This window comes from Stegodyphus dumicola, chromosome 9, assembly GCF_044657685.1.
Source record: "Stegodyphus dumicola isolate Sdum_Otavi_A_Nest chromosome 9, ASM4465768v1".
NCBI classification, from domain to species: domain Eukaryota; kingdom Metazoa; phylum Arthropoda; class Arachnida; order Araneae; family Eresidae; genus Stegodyphus; species Stegodyphus dumicola.
This window is the reverse complement of record NC_140776.1, coordinates 112823890-112843462: the sequence shown is the minus strand read 5'-3', so window position 1 is coordinate 112843462 and position 19573 is coordinate 112823890. Positions and strand designations below refer to the sequence as shown.

Here is a 19573-nt window from a genome sequence, read left to right as displayed (position 1 = left end):
ATCTGATCATTGAAATAGTTTCTCATGAAACAAATGGTATTTTACTTCTAAGAGAGAAGAAAGTCAACATTTCAGCTGCACATTGACATCAAACTCTTGGTTTCAAACTGGCAGTTAGTTATACCAATGTGTATGGTACAAGTAAAAGTTAAAAACTCTGAAACCAAATTTGTTTCCTTCAGAAACAGTTTCATTTCTTGGTACTCTTCTGTTAACCCGCGGGAAGGCGCTTGGGGTGTATTATATCCCACCCCTACAAAACAGTGGAATATTCCCAACTTGTGAAACCAAAATTTTGTCCCGTTTCAATAGCTGGGTTTCTAGTAGTGTATGACCTTCAGACCCGGTTTATTGTTGCATCTGTGTTTCAGAAAAAGATTTATTGATATTTGTTGGAACTGGAGTATGACACACCCCACGCACCTGTTCACGTAAGTGTTTTTTTGACGGAATATTTATTTCAAATATTAAATTCTAGAGTATAACAATAAATATTACTACTCGCAAGGGATTTTAAAGTAGCTAAAATTGTATTTTTAAAGATTTTTTAATGCATTATGGCAAAAAGAATGAGTCCCTATGAATTGGAGATGCAACGGCTGCGAGATTTATTAGAAACAGTTGAAAGTGATGAAGATTTCATTTTGGAAATTGAAGGTGATACTGACTGTGAAATATTTAGCGAATATGTATATAATATTTAGAATATATATATAATACAGATACAGAAGAAGATGATGAACTAGATGATGCTAAAGATGATTATGATTCCGATGATTTTGTTGGAAAAGATGCAAAAAATGTGACAAAATGTGAGAGTTTGTTCGCATAATATTATGACTCATCTTCCAGGACCTGTAAGGGAAGCCAGAAATGTTACTGATCCCTTTAGTAGTTGGAATATTCTTATTGATAATAGTATATTGTCAATGATTGTAGAATGTACATATTTATATATTTCTGAGGTAATTTGAAATTATAAACGTGAAAGAGATTCGAAAGCTACGGACGTGGTCAAGATAAAAGCAGTTATAGGACTTTTATATTTATGTGGCCTTCACAAGTCATCGCATCTCAACGTAAAGGACCTTCGGGCTACTGACGGTAAGGTATTGAAATTTTTTATACAACAATGCTTTATAAGCGATTTTTATTTCTTTTACGTTGCATGCGTTTCGATAAATTGCTAGACAGGCCACAAAGAAAACACTTTGATAAATTAGCCGCACTTAAAGATTTCTTTGAAAAATTTATTTCAAATTGCAAATATTCCTATAATTTAAGTGAGTACGTCACTATTGATGAGAAACTCAAACCCTTTCAAGGCCGATGTGGGTTCCGGCAATGTATGCCGAACAAACCAGCAAAATACGGAATCAAGATTTTTGCGCTGGTAGACTCAAGAACTTTTTATACTTCTAATATGGAAATATACTGTGGTACACAGCCAGATTGTCTCTTCAAGGTCAGTACCAGTCCATCTGACGTGGAAAGATTAATTCAACCACTGTATAAATCTGGCAGAAATATTACTACAGGTAACTGGTATACGAGTTACACACTAGCTGCGGATCTTCTAAAATAAAAGCTGACAATAGTAGAAACAATGTGGAAAAACAAAAGGGAAATTCCTCCTACTTTTGTTACTTCTAAGGGAAGGGAAATATTTTCTATGCTTTTTGGTTTTGAAAAAGATAAAACATTAATTTGTTATCTTCTTAAAAAGGAAAAACTGTTCTTATGCTTTCAGTATTATATAACGATGATGGTATAGCTCAGTGCTCCGCAACCTTTTCTCACCTGCGACGCACAAAAAACTTTCTGGAATTTCGTGGAACACCAAAAGCTAATGTATTTATACACATTTATTTTAATTTGATTTATACACAAAATTTACAATAAATTTTTGTTTTTAATTTGAAAAATATACAATTATAAAACCATAACATATTTATTTATATGCAATCATAATAATTATCAATGTGATACCTGCGCTTGCTTCAATGAATAGAAAAGTTTTATATTCGGCTCAATATCTGACAACGCAACACGAAGTTCTTGGTCAAGATCTTTTAAGCATGACCGCTTATCATTTTTAATTAATAATAGAGTTGAAAAACTTTGCTCACATAAATATGTCGTAGAAAATGTAAGTAATGTTAAAACTGCTTTTTTGGAAATATGAGGATATTCTTTTTTAACGTAAATCCAGAAAACATCTAATGGAACTTCGGAGAAGTATAATTTTAAAGTCGTGTCACTTTTCAAATCTGTAAATTCCTCTCGAATTTTTAGAGGCAGCGCTTCCATAGAATTTATTACATTGTTTGCAAAAGGATTTCGAATCCAATCGTATTGTTTCGTATTAATGGAATAAAAATATTGATAAAATTTCAGCTGAAGCATACTTAAATGTTGTTGGGCCAGATCCAGAATTGATTGTTTGTTTTCGGTTGTAATATAATTAGTCCTTCCGTACATTTCTAAACATCCTTTTTTCAACTCTTTCTCCCAAAGTTCGAGTTTTTTAATAAATCCTTGTAATTTATCGGAGCACGTTAAAATATTCTCATTTCGACCTTGCATTTTTTTATTAAGTTCATTCAAATGCTCGAATATATCAGCCATGTATGCAAGCTTGGCTATCCAGTAATCATCATCGAGGTGCTGGCATATTTCAAGCATATTATGTGTTAAAAGAAATTCACGCACCTCGTGACAAAGCTCAAATAACCTAGCCAAAACTTTGCCTCGGGATAGCCAGCGAATTTCTGTATAAAATAATAATGATTCATATTCGGCTCCCATTTCTGCGCAAAGTAATCCAAAAATTCGTGAATTTGTGGCTCTTGATTTAATTAAGTGTATGATTTTGACGCATTCATTCATCGTGTTCAAAAGTTCTTCTGGTAAATTCTTGGCCATCAATGCTTCTCGATGTATGCAGCAGTGTGTAAAATGTACCATCGGATTTTTTTGTTTCACACAAGAGACAAACCCTTTTTTACTACCTATCATTGCCGCAGCGCCATCCGTGCAATGCAGTTGCTCCATTGAATATTAAAAATTTTGAAGAAATCTTCTGTTACTCGAAAAATTTCTTCGCCGGTTGTTCGCTCTGGAACCTCCTACAAAATAAATAATGTTCTTTAATAATTCTTAAATAATCAACGAAACGTACAATAGCTATCAGCTGTGCTTTATTTTTAATATCAGTTGTTTCATCGATCTGAAGCGCAAATTTTTCAGCCAATAACAGTTTTTTAATCAATGTTTCTAAAATATCGCTTGACATATCACAAATATGTCTTTTAACTGTATCAGCAGACAATGGAATTTTATTCACTTCCTCTGCTTCATTGGGCCCAAGCATAAGTCGGACAATTTCCATGCATGCTGGTTTAATAAGCGATTCGCCGAGAGTATGTGGCTTCTTCTGGCGTGCAATTAATTTAGAAACATGATAGCTAGCCTCTAGTGCCTTTTCAGAAACTGTTATGGCCAACTTCATAAATTTCTTCTGTTTTTTATTTTGTTCTAAACACCTCTTAAAATATTGTTTGTCTTTGTTGGCGCAGCTGGGGTGGCTTTGAATATAGATGCCACTTTAATTTACTGGGTACCATTGACTCGTTTGATAGCTGATCACCACAAATGATGCACTGTGGTCTTGGTGATGTTTCATCGCCACACCACGAGAATCCATATTTAATGTAATCCTCGTTGTACTTTCTTTTCACTACTTTCTTCGGGTTTTTTGTAACGCTTGTATGTGGATCTTCATCATCTGTACGTGAAGAAGAATCTTTCCGGCGTAAAAATTTATCCATATTTAAAGGGGTAAAAACTAAAAAAATTTTATACGAAGAACATTAACAAAACATTATTCAGTAAGATAATATGTCATGTGTCGACAAGAATGTGGTCTTATGGCCGCCACATTCTTCGTTAAGGATGACATATTAAAGAGGAGTTTTAAAGTAACAACAAACCGACGCAACATTGAATCAACAGCATTTGCTATTAATTTCATATTCGTCCTTTTATTTGTTTTATGACAGATGCAATGGTCATTTATAAATAATTGCAAAACTTATTATTTTTATTATAAAATGGAAAAACAACCTGGAAGCGGATTGAAGATTATGGTTTCAATGACAGAAAATAAACTAAATAAAAATATTAAATCCAAAACAAACCATTTTTACGAAGCCGAGGCTACGAATAATGTCTCCGCTTACATAATAAAATATCTTTAATGGTAAAAACGTGTTTATTTAACTTTGTGTTGTAAAATATTGACAACAGTAACGTATGGTTGCACGTGATGTACCGGACGGCAGTGTAAATAACACATGCGCATAACGGGTATTCTGCTTTATCTGTGATCAATTAGGTGGATCTTGGTTGTACACGTACACACTATGCAGTTTTTAACTGTCTCACGATGCACCGTTGAATAATTATTTACTTATAATAATCATTCTATAGTATATTTAAAAATAATTGTTGATAAAAACTTGTTTTTATATAAATTTATTAGAATTCAAGTAATTTTTGTATACCATTTTTTGTTATTACTGACTGGGAAATTTAAAAAAAAAAAAAATTAAAAAACAAAAATTCTTCAATTTGATTGGTTTATTTCAAATTTAAAAAAAAAAAACAGTTTTAGAGCTATTATTTTTAATTAAAATGGTCTGAAACCAATATATTTCGTTTAAATTTATGTTTAAAAAAAGTTATATATTTTTTAGTTCCGAGTTATCAAGGAAGTGCCGAAAAAATTCAAATGCTGACACACTTACAATCACACACACAACCACACAACAGTGAAATATATAAAAACATTTAAAATAGACATTATTAAGGAAAAAAAATTGTCATTGTGTATTAAATACATGATAAAAAATTGCAAAATGTCAAATACATGTATTTGATTGTGGCACACCTATATCCTACTCATGGCACACCGGTTGCGGAGCACTGGTATAGCTGATACTACTGGAGAAAGAAAAAGCCAGAAATGATACGTTTTTATAATATGACTATGGGAGCAGTGGATACGGTAGATGAAATGGCAGCAAGTTATTCACTTGCCAGAATAACAAGGAGATGGCCAATGGTAATATTTTTTTCTGCACTGAATATTGCTGCAATAAAGGCTCGGATCATATTGCTTTCAACTGCTAATCCACCAACCAGGTATAGAAGCAAACGTCTGTTTTTGAAGAACTTAGCATTAGAACTAATTAAAAATCGTATTGAACAAAGATCAGAGATTAATATGTTAATGAGAAATTTACGTACGCCATGCCAAAGAAGAGCAGAAGTTTCTACGAGTAATTCAAACGAATCTATGAAATTCGAAATAACTAAATATAAAAGATGTGATGAATATTCTCGAGCTAAGGATAGAAAAACGAAAATGTGATGTTCAAAATGTGAAATCTTTCTGTGCCAAGAACATATTAATGTATTTTGTTCAAAGTATAAACAGATAAAATAAGCATTATGTATACAAAAAAAAATTAGAAGTATAATGTTTATTTTGTTATTATTTTTATTTATTTTTAACTCTATAAACTTAATACTGAAAATTAATTTTTTGTAACCCAAGGTTTATTCACGTATAGTAAATGACAAAACTGGTTTAAAACTAAATAAAACTTTTATATAATTATAAATATTGGGATATGTGATACCCACGTACCCGCTCAAGTAACTTTTCTTGATGTGCCTTCTGCTGTGTTAATGGAGTGATACTTAGTGGCAAACATAAATCTAGAAAAACGTTGGCACAAAATGTAACTGGATAGCAGCAACCCTAATGATTTGTGAAACATCATGAAATAATTAACTTGTGATAACTGTAATATATCATATAATATAACATACACAATGACAGAGTTGTGAAACTCTCTTATGTTTTTATCTTAAGAAATCAGATAATTGCATGAATTTGACATAACGTAACATTAAACAACCTACAGCCTCTAAATAACATGGCACTATATAATGTATTTATGGCTCTATATAAATAGACTACCACATTTGATAGCTGGCCTCCCATTATCAGAAAAGTACCCTTTTTTATGCAGTGGAACCTCAGATCATGAACACTTCCCACACAATTCGGATCACAAACAAATTATCTGGGAAAAAAGTTTCACTTGACGAAGAATGCCTCAAATTTACAAACAGTCAAGTTAAATAGGTATGATTTTCAAGTTATTTAGAGGTCAGATATTTAGAGTCAATTATTAGTCAAGTTATTTAGAGGTAGCCTCTGCCACATAATTAAAAACCCCAAAACTTCTGAAAGCAATATTTTAATACTTTCCATTGCTCTGCTGTCTTAAACAAAGCCTTCCAGCGAGTGACAGAACCATGTGTTTTGCCTGGTGGAAATTATGGAAAGATTGGGTTACAGTCAGAATTGTCTAGGAAAAACCTTAAGCTAGGAAGTTAACATTGAAGACATGCAGGAGTTAGGCTCGTAGATATGAGCTCAATATGAGAGAACTACAAAAGTTTTGAAGCAACAATAAAGGGTGAATTTAAGAAGAAATGTCTTCAGAAGATGAGGAAGAAAGAAAAATAACACTAGTTCACTGATCTTCAAAATTCATATAATATTAACACTAGAACAGCCGAACTTCAGACTAACCGAAAACCGCCATTGGGGGTCAATTTGACCCTCATAAAAAATGTAAGTAGAAACACAGTAAATGATTGAAATGACCGCATAAAAGAGTTTTTAGAGGTTTTTATTTATTTTTTATATAGAATTTTTTTTCGTGCAATTAGTGCAAATTAGCACACAATATCTTTCAATGTAAGATTACAAAAACAAAAACAAAATCTATGAAAAACAAACAAAAGATACAAATGCAAAAAGTGGAAAATAGAACATATGCAAAAAATTACAAAAAAAAAAACATAAATTGGGAATAAACACACAATGTTTTCCAAAGTTTGTTATACATTACCGCAGGTGATACAATATGAACGCTTGACAGTGACAGCAACACATTTACCAAAAATTGGTTTCTGGCATTCCTCACAGCTGACAACAGTCTTGTTTTGTCCCTTGCAACTTTGAAATGCACATTTCTTTCGTTTAAGTGTCTGTATTTGAGCAATTGGAGGGCATCGTAGTGCACCAACTCGTAGTTCTTCCACGAGTGCAAGAATAAATTCTGGACGGGAAATAGAGGTGCCCAAGGATTCTTTGAATAAAATCCAAGCATTGAGTGCAGCAATGTCAAGGACGTTGTAAAAAACATGTACAGGCCATCTGCGACTTCCACTACTTGTACTATATTTCTTCAGCATCTGATCTGCGACATCAACGCCACATTTTGTACTATTGTAGTAAGTGACAGTGTTCGGTTTTTTTCTTTATGCTGTTGTCAACAAAGACATTACTGTGCATCGTGCTCAGAATCATGACATTCCTTTTGCTCTTGCACCTATATATTGTGAGTGTTTTGTCTCCATTTTTCAGTGCAAAATATGAATATCGTGCCAAAGAAGTGTCACAAGCAATAGCGGGTAATTCTCGCTTATTCAGACGCATCGTCCCGACAATTGTGGTTTTTTTTCTCAGAAAGTTCATCTGCAAGTTTCACAGAAGTAAAAAAAATTGTCAGTTGTGACATTGAGTCCGGAGTTTAGATGTGGTTGCAGTAATTTGAGAACTACACTTTCCCCAAGTTGTAAATTAGTTGGTCGTTCTTCATCCTTGCCCAGATAAGGATAACCATTCAAAACATATTTGGATTTTACATCAGTTGCTAGCCAGAATTTGATGCCAAACTTGTCCGGTTTATTCGCCATGTACTGGATAAATCTACATCTTGATTTACAAGGCAACAATTGTTCATCAACGGTTATTTCTGGTCCAGGATTATAGCATAAATAACAGTTTTCCATTAGCTTGTACCAGGTTTCAGAAGGCATTCTTGTGTACTCAATCCTCTTCCTGTCGGCATTGCAATGGAGAGAGAATATGCTCCGTTCTGGATTTTATTTTTCTTTCCTGAGTCATCGCGATAAGAGCTGCGTGTTTCCCAATGCGCAGAAAACGAAATCGTGGCATCGGGAATTCAAAAACGGACATTCGCTTAAAAAATATGTCGTTTTTCTTATGAGGGTCAAAATGACCCCAGTTGGCTGTTTTAGGTATATCTGCGATTATTTATTTAAATAATTAACGTAGAAATATGAAAAATTGGCATAGTATACTTGGAAACATTTTAGAAAAAGTAAAAAAATATCAGCTTCGAAGCTCAGCTGTATGTTAAAAAAAAATGCGGAAAATTGGAAAAAGAGGTCAAAATGACCCCAACAACGCTTATTCAGACGCATCGTCCCGACAATTGTGGTTGTAGTGAGATGTAGTTTTCACTTAAAATTTTCACCCTGATAACACATTAAAAAGTTAGAGCATAAGCATTTTCAATGAAAATGCCATGTCTCACTTCAGAAACATTTTAAAATCTAGGCAACTACAACTAATCCTGAGTGAAACAGAGGCCCAGTGAGTCATAAAGTAGCACTTACAGAAAAGACTTCCTGTCGGTTAGTTAAAAGTTAAAATAATGTGCCTCCTGAAAATAAAAGTCTAATGGTGAATGAAATTTTGAATATATTTTTTACTTCTCATTCAAACAATAACATTTTCCACATCACTGGCTACTTACACCCACCCTTCTCCTTCCTACAGGTACAGTAACAGGGTTGGTACGGTCCTTAAAAGTCCTTAATTTCGGCCAAAATCGTCATAAGGTCCTTAATTTGAATCATCTGAAATTTCTGTCTGTTTTTACAACTGTCATTTTGAGTGTGAATTAACATTTTGGAGCAATATTTTTGGCAATTTTCTGACAAATATGGTTATCTTTTGAATGGGTTCATGGGTTATAATTTGTTCCTGTTTCTAATATAAATGGTGGGATACTCGCGTTTCTGAGCAGGAAGTGAAACATAAGCATTTCGAAATTATTTCATGTTTTCTAATGAAGAGTTCTTAAACAACTTTTTGCTTTTTGGGATGTGAATTCTTTTATTAAACCGTTTTAAATTTGGTGACTTATCAAAATTTTGACGATTTTAAGATCTGTTTCTATTGAAAATTTTTAATTCCGAGATCTAGGAATTTTTCAACAATTTTTTTAGAACATTGCAACATTGATAAATTTCATTTAAATAATAATAATATTTTTGAATTATATTTATGAGATAAGATTAAAATAAAGCATTTTTATTTTTCACTGTGATATTATAAAGTTCCATTTCAGCCATTTATTATATGTGGAAAATAAGCAAGGTATAATGCTATAAAGCACCATTTACGAAACAGTTCATAGCAAAAGCAAACTAGCTATGTAATTAATTAAAAATGTATTTTTAATATTTTCATGTTAAGAGTTTTCCTCGTGTAATTGTCTCAGAATATTCAGAATTCTCAAAATATACATCAGTTTTCTCGAGAGCTAAATATAATAAAGACATTGAGAACTGATAATTTAAAAGATTCATCTAATATGTCTTAATGCATCATACACAGGGCTGGCACTAGGCATTTCCCCATCTGATGCAGTCTCTGTGGATCTTAAATTCTGCTGCCTGGTGCCTTTCTAAATTCTGCTTCCAATGTCTATTCTAAATTCTAAAAATTATGCCACATTAGCTCTCTAACTGAAGCTTACCATATATATTTCATATTTCTTTTGAATGTTCATATTACTAAAGAAATAAAATTAGCAGCTTTTTCTATACATTCTAAATGCATTTAGTTTATTTAAAATATCAGAAATCTTTAATTAATCCAAAAATTCTAAAATGAAAAGGAAATGTGGAAGAAAGAAACTGAATACATAAAGAAAAACAAATTTATTCTTCAAAGATATGTACAGTTATTATTATGTAAATTACCCAATTGTTTACAATTTCAACCCTTACCATAATTTCCCATTTCTATTTTCTCACCAGAATGCAAATCACTTAGACAGTTTTTAAACTGAGATTTTTGTAGTGTAAGACAAGAGTGTGTTTCTGACCTCCATTTGCTCCCTGCATTAGTTCCTGCCAGCTCTGATAATTTGTAATTATTCGTCTTGGATTAAATTTGCCGACATTTGAGTTTGTTATGATGATAGAGTTATTGAGCCAGCCTAAAATGAAATTAAATTGTATAGTATTTGACCACTAATCTATATTTTTAGTTTGAATTTGACTCTTCTTGTTTCATTACATCACTATAAGCTGTTATTGATTTTGTTAGCATAAGAACATGCCTTTATTTTTTAAGTTCTTTTTAAATAAGAATCTTATTTAAACCTTATTTAAGCGATAATTTGCTTCATATCTGTTGGTAAAAATTAAATAGTCCAAAACACATGTTTTGGACTATTTAATTTTTACCAGATCAAATAAATCGAGAATATTTTTTGTGTATTGAGACAAATTTCTAATTGTTAGAAAAGGTGCTTGAAGAGAAGGAAATCAATATAAATTAGCCAAAATGTCTGGGAAGGCTTTTGTTGAGTATTGTTGCTAAAAAACATAAATGTTTTGTGGCTTTTAATGTGTAATTATCTGAATATCGTTTAAGAATCAATGTCATAAATTACATGTATTTTAAATGGTTAAATTTTATTAGATTGGGATTTTAATAGGACCTTTTTTAACAAATATTGTTAAAAAATAAATAAATAAAATTTAATAGTGACTATGTAAATCCATAATGACTAAGGTTATCTTATACCTAATTTAATTACTTATAACTAACTGTTTGCCCTTAAAAATTATCTCTGCATATTAAAGCGAGTTATTGCTTTTCATTAACCCTTACCGTAGTCTCAAGATAAAACACAAAAATGTAAGAATTCATGTAAAACTTATTCTTCGCATCTAGTGAGACTTAAAATAATGCAAAACAACTTATCTCCTCTTGTGCTTTAGTGGCTTATTAGAACCTTCAAGTATGTTAACTGAGTCACAACCCTTGGAACTCTACACGAAGCTAAGACACTAACGGCGTCAGACAGAGCCCAGCTAACGTTCAGAACTTGCCAGCCGTGCCTACATCAGGCCTTTCAGGTTTGTTCTGATCAGCAGGTCTGTCTCTAGGTAAGCAGCAGCAGTGACAACAGCCAGTCTTTTGTTGTGAATCATGTTATGATTTTACTTCTTATTTTAACCTATGCTACTTGACATAAAATCTGCTTACTAAAGCTCTAGACTGAGCAAGTATGTGACAAAATGAGATATAAAATAAAATCAACATAAAACTAACTGTTAGTAAAACGTAAATAAAATGTCACTTATCTCCTTTCAAATATGTTCAGTTCTTATAAGTGTAAAATATATAATGCTCCTTGATAAATTTCATACATTTTATTCTCAGACTTAACAATAATTATGTTAATTAAGTTATGTTTAATAATAATGCATCCTACTTACGGATCTATTTTATTTTTAGGATGTTAATACAAAAGGGAAGTTCAGGCATATATAATATTTTTAATTGAATTTATTCAGTTCCCATTCACTCATAGGTCCTTACTTTTTTTTCATTAATGGTCCTTAAAAGTACTTAATTTCCGTGTACAGAAATGTGTGTGAACCCTGAGTAAAATGAATGAAGTTTTGTCTATTGTTGTTGTTTAATCTTGTGTTTATCCTTTTTGTTTTATATTTAATGATTTCCATTGATTTGGGTTATAAACCTGTGTACAAAGTATTGTTGTAAAGTTTAAAGAAGCAGTCTTCTGCAGTCCAGAAACAATCTAATCCATTTTACATGAATTCCTGTTGAGAAAATTGTTTTGTTCAATGAACAGCCTTCAGGAACGAATTTGTGAACTGATGTTTCACTGTATGTATAAAAATTCATGATTGAACTTCATATTTTCCTCTAACTTTTATTTTAAAATTTGCCATCTTTCCAGATATCATATCTGAACTCATTTGAAGAAAAGTTTGCTCGTCTATGGACAGAATGTCAAAGATGTCAAGGCAGTTTGCATGAAGAAGTTCTCTGTACCAGGTTTGCTGCTTAATTATCATACAAAAGCATTTGAAAATTAGATGCTGTTTATTCTATTGTTAGCAAATGTTACTACACGTTAATTATATTGTAAAAATCATATAAAATTTTAGAAGTCCTTATTTTTTATTTTAAAATGAGATTTTGAGCAGTGTTAAATCCTTCCAGAATTATAGCTGTCATTTAATAAAATTTTAAAAAACCACCCTCTTTCCTCTTTTTTTGGGGGGGGAGGGTGAAATTTAACTGTATTATTTGCTTATGTAGTATTTTTCTTTTGAACTTCAACCGAGGAAAATTACGTAGAGTATATCATTTTAATAAAAAAAAAAGAATTATTTAATAAAAAAATTATTTAATTTTTAATTATTATTAAAAAATTATTTAATAAAAAAAAAGAATTTAAAAAAAGAAAAGAAGGGAGAATATTTTATTTAATGATTTATTATTTATTTATTTATTTATTTCTGATTCACCTCAGGTATACAACTACTTTGAGTTTTGACCTGTTCAATCTGTGCAGCCTATGAAGGCCATTTACGGTTTTTAGTACATTAAGGTGCTACTGCACCTCGCCCTGGGGGGTGTGACATTAGAACAAAGTGCAATCATTCTGTGGCGAAGTCAAGCTGAATATACGAAAATTGGGAAATTAGTACTTGGAAAACAAAATCATCCAGCATTCAGTCAGGATAGTAGCGTAAGGTTACTGAGATAGGGTGCTCAGTCCAGCAGGTAATCAGGAGTAGAACCACAGCATTGGGTGTGGTGAGATCACAGAATACACAGTCCTTAACACATATTAATTAATTCAGAGTCTCTATCCTGCTTCCAGGCGAATTTATTATTCTTAGCTATTTTTTGGTGTCTCTGTTATAAATCTAAACAGGCTCTGTTATAAATTTGTATAATTTAAATTTGGAAGATCCTATTACCAATAAAAGTATATAACACTAGTTTTTAAGAGGAAAAGAGGACATTTAATAATGTATCCATAGTATCTAGATGTAATTAGAAGCTGGAGGTTGATTCAAAGGAAAAGGGCAGTGAAGTTAGCAATAAGTGATGCCCACACCTTTAAAGTATACTAAGTTATATTTCTGTCTCAGTAACTTACTCAGTCTGTAGGGAAACTGTATGCTCCTTTTCCTTTTTTATCTTCATGGAAGAGGTAATCCTTAGCTGTGAATATAATGGACTGAATTTGTTTCAGTTTCCTAAATTCAAGAAGAAAGGAGAAAACTGAGGTTGGGAGAATCATGAGTTTCTAAATTAAATTCAAGAATGCTAAGTTGAAACAGTCTAGTTGAGTAATAAAAAACTCTGAGGCAAATCTAGATGAAGATTTAAGTTCAACTGTTGGAGGAGTTGGAAGGTTTGATTGTTTTGGGAGATTTTAAGGAACATATAGTTCTGATGAACATTGTTAAGGATATATTAAACATATCTAGGAATAAAAATTGTATAAATTAATTTACTTGCTCAAAGACAATGAAGATTCTTTTTTCCATCACAGTCTTATTTTTAAATCTGTCAATAACAAATAATCACAAAAAAAGTATCTTAAATAACATGTGAAAAATTAAAATAGAATTATGCTCATTTACAGTAGATAAATTTCATTCATGATTGGTGGCTTTTATTAAGAGGGGAAAAGTGTTCAATGATCTGCATCTCTTTTAATATTATTTTATTATTTAAGCATTCAAATATATATATATATATATATTTTTTTTAAAGTAAATCTCTATTCATAAATTTCATGACTGATGGAAGCATTTAACTTTTAATCTATGTATTTTAATAATCTGATATGAATACCTTTATTTTATTTTTTTGATGTGTTTCTAGTCGAGATTGCCCCATTTTCTACATGAGGAAAAAAGTGCAAAAGGATTTGAGTGATCAAGAAAAAGTTGTTCGCAGATTTGGAAGTATTGAATGGTGAATTGAATTGGAATTTCATATTGTTGTGAACATTTTATGCTGTTTGTAAATATACACTTTTAGATCAATGTAAATAATTTATGCAAGAATGTTTAACTTTTTGTTTTTCGTATCATATTTAAAAAAAGAAGAAAGTCTGTTCTAAATCAATTAAAGTTTCATTTTTTTGTATTTGTTGTGGTACTGCTTGATTTTTCAATATTATTCCATTGTCATTGAAAGTCATTGGACATTTTATCAATAAAATTCTTAGTAATATTGAATATTTAAAAACTATTAAAAGTAGCATTACAAGAAATTTACGCAAAACTTTGAAATTCCAAAAAAACTTTATGCATTTTTCCTCCATCAGAAAAATTATTAAAAGTATTACTGTAAAATGGGAATTAACAGGTAATAGATGTGTAATAGTAACTATATAATAATTAATATTATATAGTTATTATTACACATCTTTATTTGCATTGATAATTTATATTTATATTATATTTTGTTATATAATCAGTATTATACATTTTATCGGAGCATTAATTTATATATATTTATGGTGTTTATATAGAGCTTTGTTTCGAAGTCCATTAAACAAAAAGTGGAATTGCTGCAAAAAATGGATAAAGGCATATCCTTAACGTTTGTTTATCTAAATTTTGTTTATCTTTAACGCAGCAGCGCACGATGAATTGGAAATTGATCTGTCAGCACTATCCTTATCTTCACGGCAGATGTTTTTATTTTATTTGGCTTATAATTCCTTACTAAATGTAGTATTTCATCTCGATGTACTCCGTCTTTGATATGATTTAAATCAAATTCCTCGTCATTATGATTCGCTTCCGATAGTGAAGAAAGTGACACAGAGGTTATTGAAAACGAAAAAATTTCGATTGACAAATTATTCGGTATTCTCGACACAGCAATTATAGGACTTAAACTGCAGAACTTTGTAACTTGAAAGAAATGTGTAATAAAGTAAACAAATAAATACTAAGCTCTTTTTTTTTTTTTTTTTTTTTTTTTTTTTTGGTAAATTTTGATACTCTTTAGATCATAATTGTTCTTTATTTCATAAATTATGGTTTCATATTTTTAATTTTATAATTTCTGCATCCCATCTTACCAGATTTAAACTGATGATCTATAATCCGGAATCGCCGAAGTCCCGACGAGTCCGGATTAACGACTTTTGACTGTATTAATATACATTTGTAACAGAGAAAGAGATGTATAATTTAAAAAGAATTTTATGTACATGTGATTATTAATAAAGTGCAGGGAGATGTTCAAAATACATATTGTGATACTGAACTGAAAATGGGTCTTAATATGAAGTGTTATTATTTATTTTCCTTATCGTTATCATTATTTCTAACTAATTAATCAATGTAAAACAAAACTGCTTACCTTGTCCCAATGGGTTCTGCCAGGGCCACTGGTTGAATTGATCTTGTCTGTGCATCTCTATCTGCAAAATCCATAAATAATAAATACTTTCTTTACACAAACATATTTAATGAAGACGCAAACGGGTAACAGAATATTTACATAAAGAAAAGTGTTTAAGTGTGGCACGACACAGCGTGCGACTTCTCCGCTCCAAGTTCTTGTGCGATCTCTAAACGAAAGTTCATAGTTCGAGATGACATCACTCAGCCATCGGGTCTCAGCAAGAGTTGAGTTGCAACATCCTTTAGCCCGGAAGGACAATTGCTGTAATTGTCCTTATTACATTTCAGCTCCACTGGATGTAATAGTTGCACTGGTCTTTTAATCGTATGGCCATTGGGCAAGTGGACGGCACAGGCTCTCACCTTGCTATCTCTTTCAGGAAAGATTTCCATTATGATGCCCATCTTCCACATCAGCCTTGGAATTTTATCTTCATGCACTAATACAATAATTCCTTTTTTCAAACAAGTTCCCTGTTTTCGCTAGTTTGGAATGATGAGCAGATTTTAAATTAATCAAATAATCCTGCCTCCATTTTCACCAGATTCTTTCTACCAGTATCTGTTGATGTCTAAATCAACGTGTAAGACTCTCCTTTGTTAAAGTTAATTTAGAACTTCCTTGCGGCAATGATAGTAACCATCTTCCTGTTAAGAAGTGACCAGGGGGCAAAGATTCTGGCTCTCCTAGATCCGAGTATGTAAATGTTAAAGGTCTGGAGTTCAGTATAGCTTCCACTTCTGTTATGACTGTCTCTAATTTCCTGAATGTCAAGGATGATTTTCCTAAGATTCTCTTCAGAACAGCTTTCAGAGACTGAACCATACGCTCCCAAAAGCCTCCCCACCATGCCGCCCTCTCAACTATAAATTTCCATTTGATTCCTTGCTTAGAGAACTTGTCTTGAACTTTATTGCTTTTCATCACCTCGTTTAATAGCTCTAATTCTTTTTTCGCTCTTTTAAAGGTTTTGGCGTTATTGGTATACACTATTCGGGACAAACCTCTTCTGGCTATGAACTGTCTAAATGCAAGCAAAAAATTTTCTGTGGAAAGGTCAGCTATAAGTTCTAAATGCATGGCTCTAGTTACAGCGCAGGTAAACAGTAAAACGTATGTTAGATAATTCTTTTCCACTTTTGATGTACAGTGGACCCACGTAATCTATCCCGGAGTTTTCAAACGGAAAAGCTTCTCGTCATCTGTCTGGTGGGAGAGGTGCCATATCTGGCATGACAGGTTTCGTTCGAAATATTTTGCAGATATTGCAATTGTACAGAACACTTTTAATTTTCTTACGAGCCTTCAGCAACCAAAATTTCTCTCTTATCTGATTTAAAGTATCTGCTATTCCTCCGTGCCCTACCACCTGATGATTGTGAAGAATAATGAGATCAGTCAAATGATCTCTGTCAGGTAATACGATTGGATGTGCTTGTTTATAATCCAAATTTGAATTTTCTAATTGTCCACCAACACGAATTACACCACTTTTGTCTAGAAATGGATTGAGGGACTTAAGTTTTGATTCTGAATTTAATTCCTCGTTGTTCTTCAATGCCCGTATTTCATTTGTGAAATTTCGCTCCTGAACATGTTTGATCCAGTAAGTTTCTGTTATTTCCAATTCAGTAACCTGGAAACATCCTGACAATTTTGATGTATTTTTAACATTGTTGATGAACCTTAAGCACCACGCAGTAATACTTTAAATTGCTGTAATTTTGGGTTTTAAATAAATCTTCGGAAGGTTCGGTAACGCATGAATTTACAAAAACTTCCATCCATGTTTTTCTCAGTTCCTTGTTGGAACCTTTAATGTTCTTTGTGGAACATAAATTTGGTTTTGGCCAATGTTCCATTCCTTCTTTTAACCACGTGGGTCCTTCCCACCATATGATAATCTGCTTCAGATGTTTGGCATTTTCACCTCTAGTTAGCAAATCAGCTGGATTATGTTCACCAGGCGTATATCTCCAGTTCAAGACATCTGAATTCTTCTGTATTTCCTTCACTCTGTTCTGAATGAATGGCTTCCATCTTTTCACATCACTTTGAATCCAGTGTAACGTTATACTAGAATCAGTCCACATATATGCAGTTAAATCAATGTCCTGAAGTTTCTTTTGGATATATTTTGACAAGCGGGAGCCTATCAAAGCACCCATCAATTCCAATCTGGGAAGTGATAATTTTTTCAAAGGTGCTACTCGTGATTTTCATGTAATGAAGCTTGTATGAATGACTCCATTTTTCGAATAACGAAAATACAGAGCAGCCCCGTAGGCCTTTCTGACTCGCATCTGTGAAACAGTGTAACTGTAGACTATCCTTTTTTATCCCTTTTCCCAGCACCTGTAAACTGATGTCTTGGTATTTCCAAACTAGAAATATGAGCTAATTCATCACACCAGCTTTGCCAATTCTTTCTGAGATTTTCTGGTATTTCAGTGTCCCATGCTATCTTTTGTTCCCATGAATCTTGCAATAAAATCCTAACTCGAATGGTGTATGGATTTAAAAACCCCAGTGGATCAAAGAAACATCCTACAAATCTCAAGATTTCCCTTTTAGTGGATATGTTATCTATCCTTTTGGCATCTTTTACCAAATCTTCAATTTCTATCAAAAATTTGGCCTGTTCCATATGTACCCCAATACTTTAGAACAAGTCAAATCGTGTGAAAAATCTTCTTCATTCCATACCCTTTGTAAATTAATTTCATTCATTTTCCATTTCCGCATGTTAAATCCACCTTCTTTCAGTATGCGTTTAATATGTTCTGATTCCTCAAATGCTTCTGATTCTTCATCTGCTCCAGTGATTAAGTTGTCAACATACATATTTTCAGTTAGCATGGAAAATACGTTCGTATACTGTGACTTGTATTTGTCAGCGTGTACAGTAAGAGTTTCTCTGAGAAGAAACGGACTAGATGTTGCCCCAAAAATTACCCTTTCCATACGAAGAGCTTTTATTTTGGTTCCATTTAATTCATCATCATTCCATAGAAACTTGACTGAGTTTCTGTCTTCATCAGCAAGAGAAATCTGAAAAAATGCTTGTTCAATGTCAGCTGTAAACGCTGAACAATATTTTTTTTGTTTATATTTTTTTGTAACTGCAGCTTCTGAGTAATATTGCACGAGCTTCAAGCAGATGTAATTGTTTTCTTTACTCTATAGGTTTTTTTATTCATTATCTATTCATATTATTATTATCTATGTTTTGTAACGGTTTATGTTTCAGAGAATGGCAACATACTATGATGTGGTAACTTTTGTTTTCATCATTTGAGAGTATAAATAAAAGAACTATTTAATTATTGTAGAGTCTTAAATAACTGAAGAGATATAGATAGTTATTTTCGTATAATAAATAGTTCTTGTAACAAATTTGGTGAGAATTTTTGAACATTTGGCGTCCGCTGACTTGACTGTTATCCGTAAGTAGAATTCTTTCGTTTATTTATAATGGATGTTTTGAAGTGCAGACGATCTCAATTTAGGAGATTGTTTACAAAAGCTTTAAATGATTTTGAGAAGAATGAAAATGATTTATCTTTAGACGGAAAAATTTCGAAACCTAAATTAGTTGAGGATAAAGCGAAACCTATGATTGAAATAAAACAGACTTATAGAGAAGAATTGATTAAAATTGAAAAAGATGAAACTGTGATAAATAATGAGTTTGATGAGTCAGAATGCTATATTGATAAGTGGAGAATAGTAGAAAGCAAATTAGTTTCACTTCTAGCTGAAAAGGAAAACGGTTCTGTTGTTAATGAAAGCTTAACTCAAAATGCTACTATACATTATCCTAAGCTTAAACTTCCGATTTTCGATGGGAATATTAAAAGCTGGTTAGGATTTTGGGTCCAGTTTAAAAAGATCGATAATGATCCCAATTTAGATGATCATGATAAATTTGCATATTTATTGCAGTCTATGGAAAAAGGGTCATCTGCTGAAAAGTTAATGAAAAGCTTTCCGACCGGTGGCGAAAGTTATAGTAAAGCTTTAGAGCAACTGCTATCGCGTTTTGGGAAAGAAGACCTTCTTATAGAACTCTATGTTAGAGATCTACTTTCGTTAGTATTATTAAAAAACTCTCAGCAGAAA

The 19573-nt window shown here is 32.1% G+C and overlaps 1 protein-coding gene across 2 annotated transcripts in view; it reads left to right on the top strand.

Annotated features, from left to right (window-relative positions):
* Positions 1–14176, top strand: part of PolD1 (DNA polymerase delta 1, catalytic subunit) — a 156046-nt gene extending 141870 nt beyond the window's left edge. For both annotated transcript variants that reach the window (XR_015043066.1, XM_085823925.1), the window contains 2 exons: positions 11961–12058; positions 13910–14176. Coding sequence is in view for 1 of the 2 variants with exons in the window: in XM_085823925.1 (XP_085680051.1) it covers positions 11961–12058; positions 13910–14006 (195 nt within the window). In the remaining variant the exon portion in view is untranslated. The remainder of the gene's footprint in view (positions 1–11960; positions 12059–13909) is intronic.
* The last annotated feature ends 5397 nt before the right edge of the window (positions 14177–19573 follow it).